Genomic DNA, 16,992 nt, shown 5'->3' on the forward strand with positions numbered 1-16,992 from the left:
TTTCGGCGTGAGGAGGAGTGGAGATGCTCTAAGAAATCAGTTATGCAAGAAGCCCGAGTGGCCGAGTCCACTTGCATACACAGAGCACGCACCTCCCGACCCGCTGCGTTGGTCAAGTCAGTCGTCGATGTGATGGCTCCCGCGGGTCTCGTCCACACTGTATTATTACTAGCAACAAATCATAGATGCGAAAGAAAAGAAGAAGAAAAACCAGGGTCAGTAAACTGCTTCCTAATTTCGACCCAACTGCTCAGTGCTGACACATACAGTATATCTCACTGTCAGAGTGCAGCCACTCGTTTATATATACTGTCCTGGTGCCACTCCATTTCTCCACGAACCTAGCACAGGAGCAGCAGCGAACACACGAGCTCGCGCCCACACCATCGATCGCCTCTATCCTAGCTCATCCTTCAAGTCGTGCACTAGCTGAGACAGTGCTCATGGCGGGCTCGGCGCCGTCGTTGAAGTTCACGGTGCGGAGGAAGGCGCCCGAGCTGGTGGCGCCGGCAGGGCCGACACCGCACGAACTGAAGCGGCTGTCGGACATCGACGACCAGGACGGTCTGCGGTTCCACATCCCCGTCATCCAGTTCTACCGCCGCAACGCGTTCATGAGCGGCAAGGACCCGGCCGCGGTGGTCCGGGACGCCGTGGCCAGGGCGCTCGTGCACTATTACCCGTTCGCCGGCCGGCTGAGGGAGCTCGAGGGCCGCAAGCTCGCTGTCGACTGCACCGGCGAGGGCGTGCTGTTCATCGAGGCTGACGCCGACGTCCGCCTCGAGCACTTCGGCGACGCCCTGCAGCCGCCCTTCCCGGGACTCGAGGAGCTCGTCTTCGACGTCCCCGGCTCGTCCGAAGTCCTCGGCACGCCGCTCCTCCTCTTCCAGGTAACTTTCCTTGTCACGGAACACTAACGCACACGGTCACACGTGCAAGATTGTTCGGTCCATGCGTGGCTAACAGTGGTACATGCGTACGTGCAGGTGACACGGCTATCGTGCGGAGGCTTCATCTTGGCGGTGCGGCTGATGCACACGATGTCAGACGCGCAGGGGCTGGTGCAATTTTTGGCCGCCGTGGCGGAGCTGGCACGCGGCGCCACGGTGCCGTCCGTGCTCCCGGTGTGGAGGCGAGAGCTGCTGGAGGCGCGGAACCCGCCGCGTCCTGTCTTCGCTCACCGGGAGTACGACGAGGTGCCGGACACCAACGGGACCATCATTCCGCTCGACGACATGGCGCACCGCTCTTTCTTCTTCGGGGCCAAGGAGGTCGCCGCAATCCGTTCCCACCTGGCGCCGGGCCTCCGGAAGCGCGCCACCACGTTCGAGGTCCTCACGGGCTGCCTGTGGAAGTGCCGCACCGTGGCGCTGGCCCCCGACGCCGACGAGGAGATGCGGATGATCTGCATCGTCAACGCCCGCGGCGGCAAGGGCAAGGAGAGCGCCATCCCGAGCGGGTACTACGGCAACGCGTTCGCCTTCCCCGTGGCCGTGTCGGCCGCGGGCGAGCTGTGCGCGAGGCCCCTGAGCTACGCCGTGCGGCTGGTGAAGGAGGCCAAGGGGGAGGTGGACGGCGAGTACATGCGGTCGGTGGCGGACCTGATGGTGCAGCGCGGGCGGCCGCACTTCACGGTGGTGCGCGCGTACCTGGCGTCGGACGTCACCAAGGCCGGCTTCGGCGACCTGGACTTCGGGTGGGGCAGGCCCGTGTACGGTGGCCCGGCGAAGGGCGGCGTGGGCGCCATCCCCGGCGTAGCCAGCTTCCTCATCCCGTTCAAGAACGCCAAGGGCGAGGACGGCATCGTGATTCCCATGTGCCTGCCCGGCCCCGCCATGGACAAGTTCGTGGAGGAGATGGGCAAGCTGCTGCGCCCTGCGGCCGTCGACGTCGCCGAAATGATCCCCGCCATGATCAAATCTGCGCTCTGAATCAGCTACCGTGCGCAGTCCCGTCGCCCGTCCGTTTCGTTATCCGCAATTGCGTGTCGTGGTTACTGGTTAGTGAAGTATAGTGGTTACTCCGCAGTAAGAAGTACAGTGCTAGTCAAAGTTAATCCGGAGTTGGTTTGTGGACTTGGGGTGCGAGCTGTGCCGCTTGTGTGATACACTAGACCAAAGTGAAAAAGGCTCGTCGGGCATGCGTTGGTTGCCTTGGTTATCTATGCCCACGAGTCTAAACGCAGTACTTTCTTTGGTTTAAAATAATTGCTAAAAAATAGATGTATCTACACACGCAAAACATATCTTACTTTTTATTCTGACGAGTCTGGCACCACTACAATAACATTGTCCACGGAGATGGTAAACCCTCGATTGTCGCATCGGCTTCTTTTATCCATAATTACGATCAATCATTTCTGCTAGCTTCTAAACCAATCCTTCATGGGCATGCCGTGCAAACTTTGCCGTGAGTGCACGCACGGCAAAACCGTTGCCGTGCGTATAAGCCTTTTTGCCGTGCAAAGTGGAGCACGGCAACGTCGGGCTTTCCCGTAGTGCCGGTTCTGAGGACTCACGTCGGTTGGTAGCACCAATGGAAGGAAGGGTAATGGACAATGTTGACGTTGTTTGGGACAACTTGTCAAATAATACTGGCATTGGTATCATAATTCGTGATCATATGGGGCAGCCGGTGATAACTGAATGGTAGTTTATACCGCAATGTGCAAGTCCGAAAGAGGAATATATACTAGCTTGACTGGAGGGTATAAGACATATCATTGAGCTTAGGAAGTGGCCCGCGACTTTGGAGTTGGATTGCCTCCGTGCCGTCCAAACCATTACATCTGCTGATCCTCAAATGTCAAGCATCTGGGCTCTTTTCTCTGAAGCTCGAGAACTAAGGATTTATGATGAACTTGAAGTCAAGAAGGTCGATTGCGTGAGCAACGGCCCAACACATGTGTTGGCGCAGTTACGCAAATCTGGTTTTACCGGTTCTTTACGTGATGCAGCTCCAACCTATGTGCAGGATCTGATCACAAATGATTGTAAGAATTTTATGCCTAATTAATAAAGCTCACGTGTTTCCTGGAAAAACATATCTAACTATTTTGAATTGAAGGGAGTAGGTAACTCCAATATATTGTCATATATTCTTTTAGTTCGTGTCTATCGTCACAAGACTGATTCTTAATTCATCCTAAGTTAGTTTTTCTTCCAGTCACAAGATGACATGTGGTCAACTGATTTTCAAGTAGTTGCAAGTCAAAATTTCTTCCAGTTATAAGATAGCATGTGTCATGAGGAAAAAAAAAACCCAAACTATTGGATGGAATTATTAACGAGCTTTATAGGGCGGCTACTGGTTCAATCTGCTACTTTTAATTAGCAATAAACTGATAATTTTTGTAGTCGTCGCTAGGTGGTTCAAATATCTAACTATAATTTTTGTTACACTTTTGGTGTTGTTTGTATTGCTACTAATGATTATTAATAGATTGGAAGATTTTTCGCAAAAGAAGTTCAGTAAAGAGAGAACTTGTATTAAAAATAAAGGAAAATCTAGTCCTCGTGATTTCAGAAGAAAAATTACAGTATAATTTGCCCAAAATTACATGTCCCATCATGTACGTACTAGTCTGGGATGTAATTTGCATTTGGTAGATAAAGAAGTTAGAAAAGAATACAAGATAAAAGTCTAGCGTACATGATTTCAAGATCATAATTATAGTGTTGTTTGTCCACATTTACATGTTAGACATCATGTAAATACTAGTGATTATGCTATGATTTATATTAGAGAAAGTACTGGTATAAAAATACGAGCAAAATCCATCAGCTAACTTAGCCATTCTGGATGTCATGCATTCTACATCCCTCCTCGCAATAGGTTTTTGCTTCGCTTTATAAATAATAGTTGAATGTCCATGTATTGCCACGGCTCATTGTTTGCTATTACACGTGCAAGTATAAAGAACACGTAAATATATATGTCCATGTGTTATTTCAAAATTTTAAATTTTACTATGCATGATTAAATCATGTTTACAGAGACCAAAGCAGGGAAAAAATATATGTCCCTGTAAAATCTAAATATATATGGTCATATGAACATGCATGGAAAAAAACAGTTCTCTCGTTGCACCTGATCTTTTCATTGTCTAAAACTTTTTATTTCCTTATAACGCCATTGTATCAGAACCTAGCGTCTCCATAAGCGTATAGTGTCAAAAAATTCATGTATGTAACCTTGTACGTATTTAGCGATTGTTGGTCAAAGGTTGATCCATGGACCGACCGTCCCGGCAAGCAAGCGTATGCAATCTCCCTCATTATGGCATTGTCCTCTTCAGGTGCCCTAATGGCTAAATGTCCTCTTTTGGTTACGTGCCATGGTTGTCTCTACTTGATCGTACTCGAGAGTATGATCTAAAAAAAGAATTAAATGTGCCTCATCCTTCGGCCTTCACACATATACACAAAAATTGTGCGAAATTAGAGACATATCAGAAAAAAAACATTTTTCTTATTTTTTATGTAGACTTGCATCCTATTGAAGCAGGTCGAAAGCATGTTTTAGACTTGCATCTTATTGAATCATCGATAGAATTCCTCTTCTCCGTCCATTATCAGAAAATTGGAAACATAAAATTAATCTAAAATTTATCATAAAATGGAAACATAAAATTAATTTAAAATTTATACTTGTTCAGGAAAAAGCGATCACAACGAACCACTAATGCTGTTAGTGATACGGAAGCACTATCTTTTTCTTCTTTGGTACTGTATTTTTGTCAGGAAGACTACATGTACCGCTCCCGGGCCGCTCGCGCGGGCGGCTCCGGAGCCCCAGGAAACCCTAGCCTCCGACCCCCCAAGATCCCGTCTTCCCGGCCGCTGCCGCCGCCGCCGGCGGGGCGGCCCAACCCGGCCGTCGAAGGCGGCGGGTGAAGGTCGGCGCGCCCCGACGGGCTCCCTTCGCGCGGAGGGGGGCGTCTCCAGGGTGGCGCGGAGGTTCGCTTGCAGTGACACGAGGAGGAGATGAGTGGCTCGCCGGCCATCGGCGAGGAAGCGCGGAGGAGAGGAGGGGCCCGACGGAGGTCGTTGCAGTGGGCGAAGTGCGGAGGCCGGCGCGGGATGGGGTCGGGTGCGGGAGGCAGGTCCAAGGCCCTGCAGGCGGCGGCGGAGTGGAGCGCGGCCAGAGGAGCTCCTGGCCTGCGGCCGGCCGCCTGAGGGTCGAAGACGAGCGGTGGTGCCCACCCAGTGGCGCCGGCGATGAGGATGGAGCGGAGGCGCGGGGGCCCGATCTGGGCCTTCTTGGGCCAGATCTGGGTTGCCAGGGCCGGTATGGCCGTCCACCAAGAGTGGCCTGACAGCCATGCCCGAGCGGCCCGACGTGCTGGTGGTGGGCTGATGCGGTTCTTCGTCGAGCTGGAGGTTGGAGGTGGAGTTGTGCGCTTCTTCGCTGTGCTGGAAGCCGGTGGTCCACCAGGCTATGGCGGCGAGGACGAAGTGTTGCGACGACGGTGGTGTGGACAACAAGTTCGGCTGGCCCAATCAGGCGGGATGCGTGGGCGGTGTGCGGCAACACGGATGAAAGTCTAGCCCGACTTTTGTCGGTGCCGACGACGATGGCGCCTGTGGGCGTCATTCCCCTCCTTGGAGGCGTCGTCGAGTATGCCGGCACTTCCCTGTTTCCGCTTTGATCGGGTGGTGTCTCCGGGCGAAAGCTTAGGTTCGGAGTGAATCGGCGCATTGGCGGCATCTCGATGTCGTCCCTCTGTTGGGAGCATTGCGTTTTGGAGACATGGACCGCTGTTTCTTGTTGCGCCCCTCCGGTGTTTGTTGTTGTCCAAGCTTGATCGTCCGGGGCACTATGTACGACATCACCAGGGAATCCAAGTCGATGCCTTTCTCAGGATGGACCAAGTCCCGCCATCTTCTACTTTGGTGGTGCGTTGACAAGGAGCGTTCAGTTGGAGTTGTCGATCTTTGGAGGTTACCGGAGTGGTTCGAGACGTGGCTTTGAAGTTCTGTTTTGGATAGGCTTTTTGTGTCGCAGTTGTAGTTTTGGTGGTGGCTGTCTTCGGACTAGCCGGTGTGGAGTGGAGTGAGTTTGTACTACGCTCGTTGTTTGCAGCGAGTTATAGTCTTCTTGTATTCAAAATTCTGCGTTCTATAAAGATATGGTACTCTCGAAAAAAAAAGGAAGACAGACAACAATTAGTCCATCAACCTCAGATAAATGGGCCACATCCTACAGGGCCTAAGCGGGTTCGTGGGAAAGATTAGACCCGTAGTTGAACTGGACGTGCATACATGGGCTTTAGACAGTACTCCTCTGAGTCCTCTCACAGTGCAAGCAGTCTCGCCCTCTTCCCTAAAGCAAGGCAGCGGCAACCGTCGACGGGATAGGTGAGAAGATCGTCACGGAGGTTAACATTCTTGCCATATAATTTTTCTCCCCTCCCTCATGATTCTCTGCTGATCTGATGTTTTTATTGTTTGGGGCAGTCAGCGACACAGTTCCGACAGGAGGAAGGAGGAAGACAGGGAGAGGATGGCGACGGTGGGCACAGTGACATTGTTTAGTAGACATTTATACAGTGAATCTGTTAGTCTTAAAAATTGATTGAGAATTAGTGTCTACCATTTGGTGACTAAGCAGTCTGATGCTAATTTTGGAACACATTGTGCGTTGTCCAAATCTGTTGTACTCATCGAAAGGACACAAAAGTTCAGAACCCTATGCTAGCTTCTGGTTGATACGCTTACACCATAAGGAGGCCGTGACAGATTTTTACATTTTCTGCATGCTTATATAGTTGAATCAGAAACAAAATATCAGGAAAAGCCGCGGAAATTCAATTCGACTCCTGGGTGCGTATGCTCGCTCTACCAACAAAACATATTTCGAAATGTGGAAAAATTTTGACAAAAAATTCTACATGTACATCTCCATAATATATGTGTATGAGTCAAGTTTCACGAAAAAATAATATTTTTTGTGGCCTATGTAAAAAAGAGAAAACTTATCCTGTGAAAAGCATGGTTTTCAGCATTGATTTTTGTCTTTTTTACACACGTCACATGATAAGTTTATTTTTTACGAAACGACTTTGTGAGCGCGTAGCACCTGAAGATATACGTGCAAATTTTTTGTTTCAATTTTTTTGACATTTAAAATATGCGCAAGATGCATTTAAAAATTATAGGGAGCATATGCTCCCATGTTCCAAAACACCACTCCCGAAAAGCCAGGCTTAGAAATGCACTATCATGAGACAAGCATTTAAAAGTTATATGTAATTAGTTTAGTTCATTATAATTGAGCGTTGGGATATTGACAGTGACCTGCAGGGCCGGTCCTGAGATTTCAGGGGCCCGGGGCGCAACAAAAACCTAGGGCCCTAGAAGTCTCAACTGATTATTTATCCACATATATATGAAATGATATCAATTAACATTTAGAATCTACATAAGCAATGTTGATATCAAATATTGTTTACTTGCTGTTTTAAAAATTCAGTATTCCTAGATATAAAATGACTAATGATGGCATGTTAAAATCTACGTAGTCCCTCCATTTTTAAAGAATGTCGTGAATTTGTCTAAATTTAGATGTATTTAAATGCAATTAGATAAAAAAATTTATAGAAATATGCTACATCTAAATTAGATAAATATATAACATCATTTTTGATGCCGAGAGAGTTTATGTTTATATGATGAGCTTCATTTTGAGACAATAATGATCTTATTTTAATAGTCACTAATGATAGTAGTTTACAGACCCAAGGTCCTACGGCAGATTAACTAGCCAAGTATGAGAAGCGATATCGTCTTATAGTGATTTTTGAGCAAGCCTATGTCCTTTAGAGCGTGACTTCTCAATTTGATGTGATGTGTGTGTGTGTATAACATTTTTTTATTGAGGGTGTGCCCTCCAGGGAGAGTATCAATTGCCTCGACAGGCCCACCCACTTAATCTCCTCATTGCTAATTAAAGGAAAAAGGCTGAATTGATCAAGAAAAAAAGCCCAACATAACTAAAGTGGAAAAGGTTCTTGGAGCCCACTAAATAGAATAAGGCTTCCGTTCAGTCGTCCTCCTCTCGTGAACGGCACGACAGAAACTCTCTGATGTGCTCTCATGGCGGGACGTGCTATACACCGACCTGGTCGGTTGGTTCAACGCACCGCACATCCCCGCAACTCGGGGTGGTTCAGTGGGCTGCGGCCCATCCCAACAGGTAAGCTTTTTTTTCCTTTTTGTTGTTTTATTTTTTCTGTTTATATTTCCGTTTTAAAATCTAACAACTTTTTTGGAAACACAAAACTATTTTTTGAGATAGAATATTCCGTAAAATTTGAAAATTTTCAAAACTGAACAAATTTTAGAATTTGAACATTTTTAAATTTGAACAATTTTAAAATTTGAACATTTTTTAAAGTTGAACATTTTTTAAAGTTGAACATTTTTTAAAATTGAACATTTTTAACTGAACAATTTCAAAGTTTGAACAATTTTAAAATTTGAACAGTTTCAAAGTTTGAACATTTATCAAAAATTTAAATTTGAATGGTTTTCAAATTTAAACGGTTTTCAAATTTGAACGGTTTTCAGATTTGAACGATTTTCAAATTTAAACATTTTTTAATTTAAACATTTTCTCAATTTGAACCATTTTTTAAAATTAAAATTTTCGAATCTGAAAAAATATAACAAAAACCGAAAACAAAAAACAAAGAAATCAGAAAAAGAAACATGAAAAGAAAAAAGAAAAAGCAAAAAACGAACCGCACAGGCTAAACAGACCCAAATGGGCCTGGCCCATACCCAACCCGGGGGTGTGCGGTGGCCAGTAGCCACCGACCTGATCGGTGTATAGGTTTTACCCTCATGGCGCCACCGGATGAACCTCCCCCACTACTGCATATGCCTTAGCTGGATCTGGCCCCCCTTGGGTTTGCGGCCCAGGGCGGCCGCCCCGCCTACCCCCCCTCAGGGCCGGGCCTGGTGACCTGTCCTAATAGTGTACTCCTTTTTGAGATTGTGTGCAACATTTTTGAGATTTCTTTACCATCATGAAGGGATTGAAAGCATTCGTGATACAACTCAATTTTGTCTTCAGAACTTTATAGAAAGGAACAAACTCTGCTGCAAGACTAATCACAGAGGTTGTATCACGAATTCAATTTCGTGATAGAACTCAACTTTAAATGTATGCTTCAAGATTTTCGCCAAAGTGGCTAGTATTAGACTAAATTCAATGGCTGATCATGTGATGCGCCCCACTCAGATTGCTTTCATGCAAGGACAATATATCCTAGATGGAGTCGTCACGCTGCATGAAACAATCCATGAGTTGCATCGCAAAAAGTTGAATGGGATTATCCTTAAGATCGACTTCGAAAAAACCTACGATAAAGTTAAATGGTCGTTCCTTCAACAAACTCTTCGCATGAAAGGTTTTTTCCGAGGAGTGGTGCGCTTTAATTAATAACTTTGTTTTTGGAGGAAGTGTCACCATCAAAGTCAATGATGATACTGGTAGATACTTTCAAACAAAAAAAGGTTTAAGGCAAGGTGATCCCCTATCTCCAATGTTATTCAACATTGTGGCGGACATGTTGGTGATTTTAATTGAGCGTGCAAAAGTTGATGGTCAAATTGAAGGAGTGGTACCTCACTTAGTTGATGGGGGTTTATCAATTCTTCAATGACGCCGATGATACAATTATTTTTATGGATCATGACCTTGCCAAAGCTACAAACCTCAAGCTAATCTTGACAAGCGTTTGAGCAATTATCAGGTCTAAAAATAAACTTCCATAAGAGTGAATTATTTTGTTTTGGCGAGGCCCAAGACGAGGCCAACCTTTATGCTGAATTATTCGGATGTGGGTTGGGCAGTTTTCCACTTAGCTATTTGGGCATTATGGTCCACCATCGGAGGCTCACACTTGCTGAATGGAAACTCATTGAGGAAAGACTACAGAAATGACTTAGTAGCTAGAAAGGCAAACTCCTATCTCTAGGGGGGAGATTGGTACTCATTAATTCAGTACTCACGAATATGGTACTATATATGATTTCTTTCTTTCAGTTGCCTAAAGGAATCTTACGTAGATTGGATTACTTCCGATCAAGATTCTTTTGGCAAGGAGATAGTGAGAAGAAAAAATACCGGTTGACAAATGGAATATCGTTTGCCGTCCAAAAGATCAAGGTGGACTTGGTGTTCATGATCTTGAAGTTAAAAACAGAGTTTTGCTAGGTAAATGGCTAGCTCGGTTACTAACTGAGGATGGTGTATGGCAGGACATGTTGCGAAAGAAGTATTGTGGCTCAAATGCAATCTCTCAGGTTATGTGGAAACCAGGGACTCGCATTTTTGGGCTGGCATTATGGCAACTAAGAAATACTTCTTCCCTTTTGGCTCATTTTCCATTAGAGATGGGTCGGAGATAAGGTTATGGAAGGACAAATGGTTAGGAGAAACCGCCCCCGAGAACAATATCATGCCTTGTACAATATCGTGCGTCATAAGCATGATACCTTACAGAAGGTGATGGAAACATCACCTCCGAATATGACGTGCAGGCGTGACCTCGTTGGTCCTCGTTTGGTTGCTTGAAATGAGCTAATACAAAGATTAGCTTCAGTCCAGTTAATGCAAGGTTCAGACGAGTTCCGGTGGAGCCTACCCAAAAACGGATTATTCTCAGTTGGGTCAATGTATAAGGCTTTAATTGAACCTATTAAGACGGTTCTTAATAATAAATCCATTTGGAAGATGAAGATTCCACTGAAAATTAAGGTTTTTGCTTGGTACCCTCAGCGGGTGTGATTCTTACTAAGGACAACCTTGTAAAATGGAATTGGCATGGTTGTACGAAGCGTGTTTTCTGTCACGAAGAGGAGACAATAAAACACCTTTTTCCATTGCCAGTTTCGAGATCTATATGGTCCATCATTCAGATAGGCTCTACCCCTATACCCACCGAAAAGCATTGCAAATATTTTTAGCAATTGGCTAAATGGAGTGGATTCTAGGTTTAAAGTTTTTATTAGAGTGGGAGCGATTGCCATTACATGGTCGCTTTGACTATGTAGAAATGACAAGGTTTTTTATAACAAAATATTGTCTCTTATGCAGCTCATCTACAGGTCTACAGCTTTGCTCCGTTTATGGTCGTCGTTTCAGCGCTTGAAGGACCGCGACCTCTTTACGGAGGTGTCTACACGGTTGGAGGAAACGGCCAAGGATTTTATTACCCAACATGGGTGGCGCATAATTGAAGAATCCTACCTCCAAAGGCTTAGGCTTTTGTTTCGTTTCAGATCCTATCTTTTTGTACTTTTGTTTTATCACTATGTGCGAACTTGAACGGCTGTGTGCATCACAGTTATGCAGAGGCCGGGTGTATTACTTAAACTTGAGTAATAAGATGACCTTTATCGAAAGGAAAAAAACGTCCACCGCGAGCGCCTCCACGCACTGAAGCTCGCATGACGGTGTCCAGTGGGCCACTATACCACATTGGTGGTTCTTTTGGCATGTCTCTAGGGCGATGTCGATGAAAGTGGAGATGGAGTCGCGCCTTCTCGCCGCAGGTGACCGACCAAACGCTCGACCGTCGGTGCGGTGTCCGTGGCGACGTGGTGGTGCTTCTTGGAGGGGTGGAGGTGTGCGTTGTGGCGAACAGCGCTCCCGATGGGAGTAGCCCCCGAGGCTATGAACAAATACTTGTATTTGATCATAGGCTCACACCATTTATATTTTGTCTTTCTTGATCTCTTCATTTTTCCAAAGTAGCCCCCGAGCATTTGTTCAAAAACTTGTATTTGATCAAAAGCTCTCAAATATTTTTTCATGTCGCCTTTTGATGCAGCTGATAAGCCGAATTTTTCTTCTGTCAAGGTGACGTTATTGCTGACGATAGCCACGATTGCTAGTCAAAAATTGGCGACAAGTCTTTTCTCGCTGCCATGCGGGCCCAATTGATCCACTATCTTGACACGTCGTGCAAGTGGGGGACACACGTCCTCCGCTTTTTCTGGCGTACGTACCGTAACTTCTCCATTATTAAGTTACTTTTTTACCCTTGTTGCCACGTGGCTATCATCTGTCACGCATTTTCCTTATCCAACGGTCCGTCGTTTCACCGCACCCCTATATAAGATCATCTTCTTCCTCCTCGGACACTTCCGCTCACACCGTCCTCCTTCTCTCATATGCGAATTCCCTCCTACGATCCACAAGCTCTTAAGCTCCTCGCCTCCACACTGCAAATCCTGCGCCATTGTTGATGCCGCCGCGCCGTTTGACGAGGCACAGCACACCGGAATCCTCCATGGCCGCTGCAGATCTTGGGGCGGCGGAGTGGGAAAGGTCGAAGATTTCCTCGCAAGACATCAACATGTTGAAGAAGCTGGGGATCAGCAAGAAATCCAAGGCGCTGTGCTTCCCCAGTGAGGAGAGCTACCCAACCCCTCCAATGGGGTACCGGGTATGTTTTGTCGATCACCTCATTCGCGGTCTGTCCGCCCCCATTCATCCTTTTCTTCGTGGATTGCTTTTTGTCTACGGTTTGCAACTCCACCACCTCACGCCAAACTCCATTCTTCACATCTCCATCTTCGTCACACTTTGCGAGGCCTTCCTTGGCGTCCAACCTAACTGGGCGCTATGGAAGCGCATTTTCTTCTGCCGCCTTAATGGCTCGCCCAATGTCGCCTATAATATAGGCGGCGTTGTAATTTCTGTTCGTCCCACTGTTGACTACTTCGACGTCAAGCTTCCTGACTCAGTTCAAGGATGGCGCAAGAAGTGGTTGTACATTCAAGAGGAAAACCATGGATGTGCGGAGGACAACATTCCTCCTTTTGATGGCGCCGAAAAAATCTTTCGCCGCCGTTCCTGGGACGCGGAGGCCACCGAAGAAGAAAGGGCGTCGACAGAAACTTTGATGACTCGTATCCGCGAGTTGCAAAATACTCGCGGCCAAGAATTATCGGGTATCCAAATCATCGCATACTTTCTTAGTACTAGAGTACAGCCACTTCAAGCTCGCAAATATCCTCTCTGGAAATATGCCGGCGACGAAGACGTAGATCGGCTGCTCGGTGAATTTGGAGGTCAAGGATTTAGAAAAACTTGTCCGAAAAATTTCATCTCTCAGCAAAAAGATGCTCGTCCCTTCTTCTTGCCGTGTGACGCCGTTCGCCGCCGCCAATCCACTTCCCAAGGTAATCTTTGTCTATTTGTCTTGTTGTTGCTCGTGCTATCTTTTTGTTACTTCTTTCCCGATACCTCTCCCCGCTTTATTTTGCATAGGATCATCCAAAACTTGTCTCGCTTCCTCCTCTTCCTGAAGGTGGAGAAGTCGAAGAAAGGGCCATTGTCACTGATGACAATCAAGAAGCTCCGTCTTTTGTGAATGACCCCGTGGATTCTCGAAAATCTGCGGGATCTTCCGAGGACACTACGTCGGCCCAATCTCCTCCTCCCGCTGTTTCTCCAAAAGGGAAAAGGAAGAGGAGTAACGCTGACGTGGGCACTACCCTTCGAGTAACCCACATTACCCTATCCTGTATTGACTAATTGGAGGCCCATGAAGACACCTGAAGGCGAGATGGGCCACCAGGACGGCGCACCAGAAGATTCCTTGACGGGCAAGACAAGGAAGCGATCGAACAAGGAAAGATCAGATCTAAAACTACTGTAAACCTAGTCGTACTCGGTGAGACCTCTTGAGACCTAGCCTCCTATATAAAGGCCAGGAGAGGGGCTGCCGAGGGGCACAATCAATCTTAGCCATCTTAGCCAGAGAAAGCTTAGAGCTAGGGCATCTTAGCAACAGCCATCTCGACGAGATCTCAGCCGAACTATTCGGCACCCCATTGTAACCCATTATCATCATAATCGAGAACAGACAGGCAGGACGTAAGGGTTTTACCTCATCGAGGGCCCCGAACCTGGGTAAATCGCTCTCCCCGCTTGTCTGTGAACCGATGTCTCGCGTCAGCTTACAGGATTCCGTCAACCCTAAGCCCCTATCGAAGGGCATTGGCGAGGAGTACCCTCGACAATTGGCGCCGTCTGTGGGGACCCTGTCGGCACAAGGCAGAGCATCGGCAGATCCGATCATGACGCCGGCGGTTTCGCCGGCAGCTTCATCAGCAGCTTCATCGACACCATCGTCACCGACCCAGGGAAGCCCGATCCGATTCGGCTCCTACGAGTTTACTCCACACATCGATTCCTCCCGCTCGAACTTTTCAGATCTACAAGGAAACATGGAGATGACCTTCGGCAGCGTTCACTACAACGTCAACGCAGAGGGAATCCTTCGACTCGCCGGAATCCCCCACTTCCGGGTCGGCGGGATCAAGCGCGTCGCCATCACTCGACCTGTCGGCTGGACTGACGGGATCGACGTGCTCCCCTGTGCCTTCAACTCCCCGCTCGGCGTCCTCCATGTCGGTAGGATCGGATGATTCCTCATCCTCGAAACTAACTTCATACTACTGCCTGAACTGTGACACCAGGCACGGGCTGGGATCAAGCGACACACCGTTCATCTGCAACGCCCAGTATTCATCGGGAGAGGACAGTATCGACATCATCATCCAGGGAACCACCCGAAGGGCGGCACACCATCAGGTTTATGTCGCCAATAACACGGGAAACGCAAGGCGCGGAGGAAACGAGGACCATACCCCCCGTTCCGAGTAGAAGGGCAAGTTTTGAAAACAGCGCCAGCAACCGCGACAGCGATTACACTATCGCGGATGAGGAGTGGGCGGCGGCAAGGGAAGCAGTACTCAACAACACGCCGCTCCCTGCAGGAACTTCAGTTGGAACCTGTAATGTCCCAGGTTTAGAGACGATCGAGGGGTAGATTTTATAAAGGGATGTGCATTGCATAGTAAATTCTGGGGAAATTTCGCGCTTTTAAACAAAAACTGCATCGAAGGGGGACAAGTTTCTCTCTCGACACCTTACAGGGTTAGGGTTTTGAGAGTGCGACAAACTTGTTTCTCACTTCACTAGTTAGGGTTTTGAAATGAGAGAGGAGAGTTTGCATGATTGAATTCCAAATGATATGACATGGTTGAATTCAAACCAAGGTTGAATTTGAATTTCAAATTCAAACATTAAATAATTACTTTAAATAATTCAATTGAGGAAATTCATTAAGTAAATGATCAATAATAAACAAGATGAACTATTATAATAAAGTAAAGCTCATTAGAGAAAACTTTGAGCTTTATTGATCATCACACACATTACAATGTCATTACAATATTCATAAGTGAAATAAAAGAATAATACAACACATTACATAAATGGGCGTAATAGAAAAAGAAGAATAAAGAGAAATTACAAGTTAATGATCCTAGTCTAAATTCTACAAGATCATCTTCATTTGATTTTGAACTTGATGAATTCCAAGTCCATTTTGAGCCATTCTTGATCCCTGCACAAATCAAAGCCAAAAAAAAAACAGAATTAAGCCAAGTGGCAAAGCCACTTGGCAGGTTAACAAATAAAGCAAATGGAGGGGATATGATCAGGCTGCCGAGCTGATCCTCTCCAAAGCCAAGTTCACAGGATCTGGTGTACACACACACACAAGCAAGACACACAAGCAGTGTGCATGCTCACCACCAAGCCACTGCTTGTGCATGTGGCACAACACACACACAGCATCAATGAGTCACCAAAGTGACCAGAGCCAAGCTGTCGACCAGGGAGAGCATAGGAGCATCATATATAATCTTTTTGAGCCAAACCCTAGCTCATTCATCGACAGGCTTCACTGGTAAGAACACAAGAACTCAAGAACACATGAACAGCCACTGCTGTTCAATCTGCTAACTCACCACAGCGACCGAATCAAGCTCACAAGATCACCAGGAGGAGCAGGGCAAGTAAATCAACCACAAGAACAACACGAAGCAATCCTCTACACCAACACTCATTTTCTAGGAGCCGGAGTGAGGTATACACAAAATAACTCGAGCAAACACATGCTTTGCTCATCAATAAGCATACACATGCATCACAGAATCAAATAAGGGTAGGAAACCCTGGATGTATCATCACTTGGTTGCAAAACCATTTGGTGCCGATAAATAAAGCAAAGGCTAGAAGGAAAATAACCCAGGGAACATTGGTGGTGTCAACACAGTGACACAACCGAGAGAAATCCATCATGGATTTGATCCTAATTAGCCATTCCAACTTACCTAGCACTACATGGTCTGCTAACCATCAGACAGATAGGCACTTGTGCCTATTTTAGTTTGTCAACAGCAAAGAGCACTGGAAATCCAACAGTGATTGCCAGAGTTGTATCCACCAAGTCACAACAAGCCACAGTGGGAGGGAGCTACCCATGACAGCATCAAAGAGCTGCCAGGGCCACCTCAACCCATAACCAAAATCTTAAGCCACCACATCATCACCAGTAGGGTTCAGTAGAGGGCTAGGGTACCAACCAGAGGTTGTCATCCAACTAGCCCTAGCTAATTCAATTAATATGATCATCACTGCAAGGCAGTTCACATCATTTATCCACTTAATAAAGCAAGCTTATACAGATAAATGAATTACACAAGTAATCAAAACACCAGAGCCTTGCAGATGATCCAATGGATCATTGCAAGCATCAAATGATGCTTGAGCAAGCACCATCACACATCAGGCCAAGCTTGTGTGATGAACACACATCACACAGAGGGCAACAAGTGAGGCACAGCACAAGAAACAACATATCTCACAAGCAACTCGAGATCATTTGATCAGCTGAGCTTACTAGCACCGGTTACGGATAGCCATAGCCAAGCATATTCTCGACAATTAGCCAGCCTATCGAGAGATCCAACCAAGTCCTAACTGAATAATCAGGTAACTGAATTAATGATTTTATAATTGTATCCAGAAGCACATCAAAGACTTGATGAACCAAAGGATCACAATATACAAGAAAAGCACATGTCAATTCATCACTGGATCACACTGCTAAGCCAACAA

General features: G+C 46.6%; 1 protein-coding gene across 1 annotated transcript; it reads left to right on the plus strand.

The window, feature by feature from the left end:
* The first annotated feature begins 443 nt into the window (after positions 1-443).
* On the plus strand, positions 444-1,931 carry LOC124650226 (benzyl alcohol O-benzoyltransferase-like). The gene is made up of 2 exons (XM_047189781.1): positions 444-890; positions 987-1,931. Exons 1-2 carry the CDS (start codon positions 444-446, stop codon positions 1,929-1,931), a joined length of 1,392 nt encoding a protein of 463 aa, XP_047045737.1.
* The last annotated feature ends 15,061 nt before the right edge of the window (positions 1,932-16,992 follow it).

This window comes from Lolium rigidum, chromosome 4 (assembly GCF_022539505.1).
Source record: "Lolium rigidum isolate FL_2022 chromosome 4, APGP_CSIRO_Lrig_0.1, whole genome shotgun sequence".
NCBI classification, from domain to species: Eukaryota; Viridiplantae; Streptophyta; class Magnoliopsida; order Poales; family Poaceae; genus Lolium; species Lolium rigidum.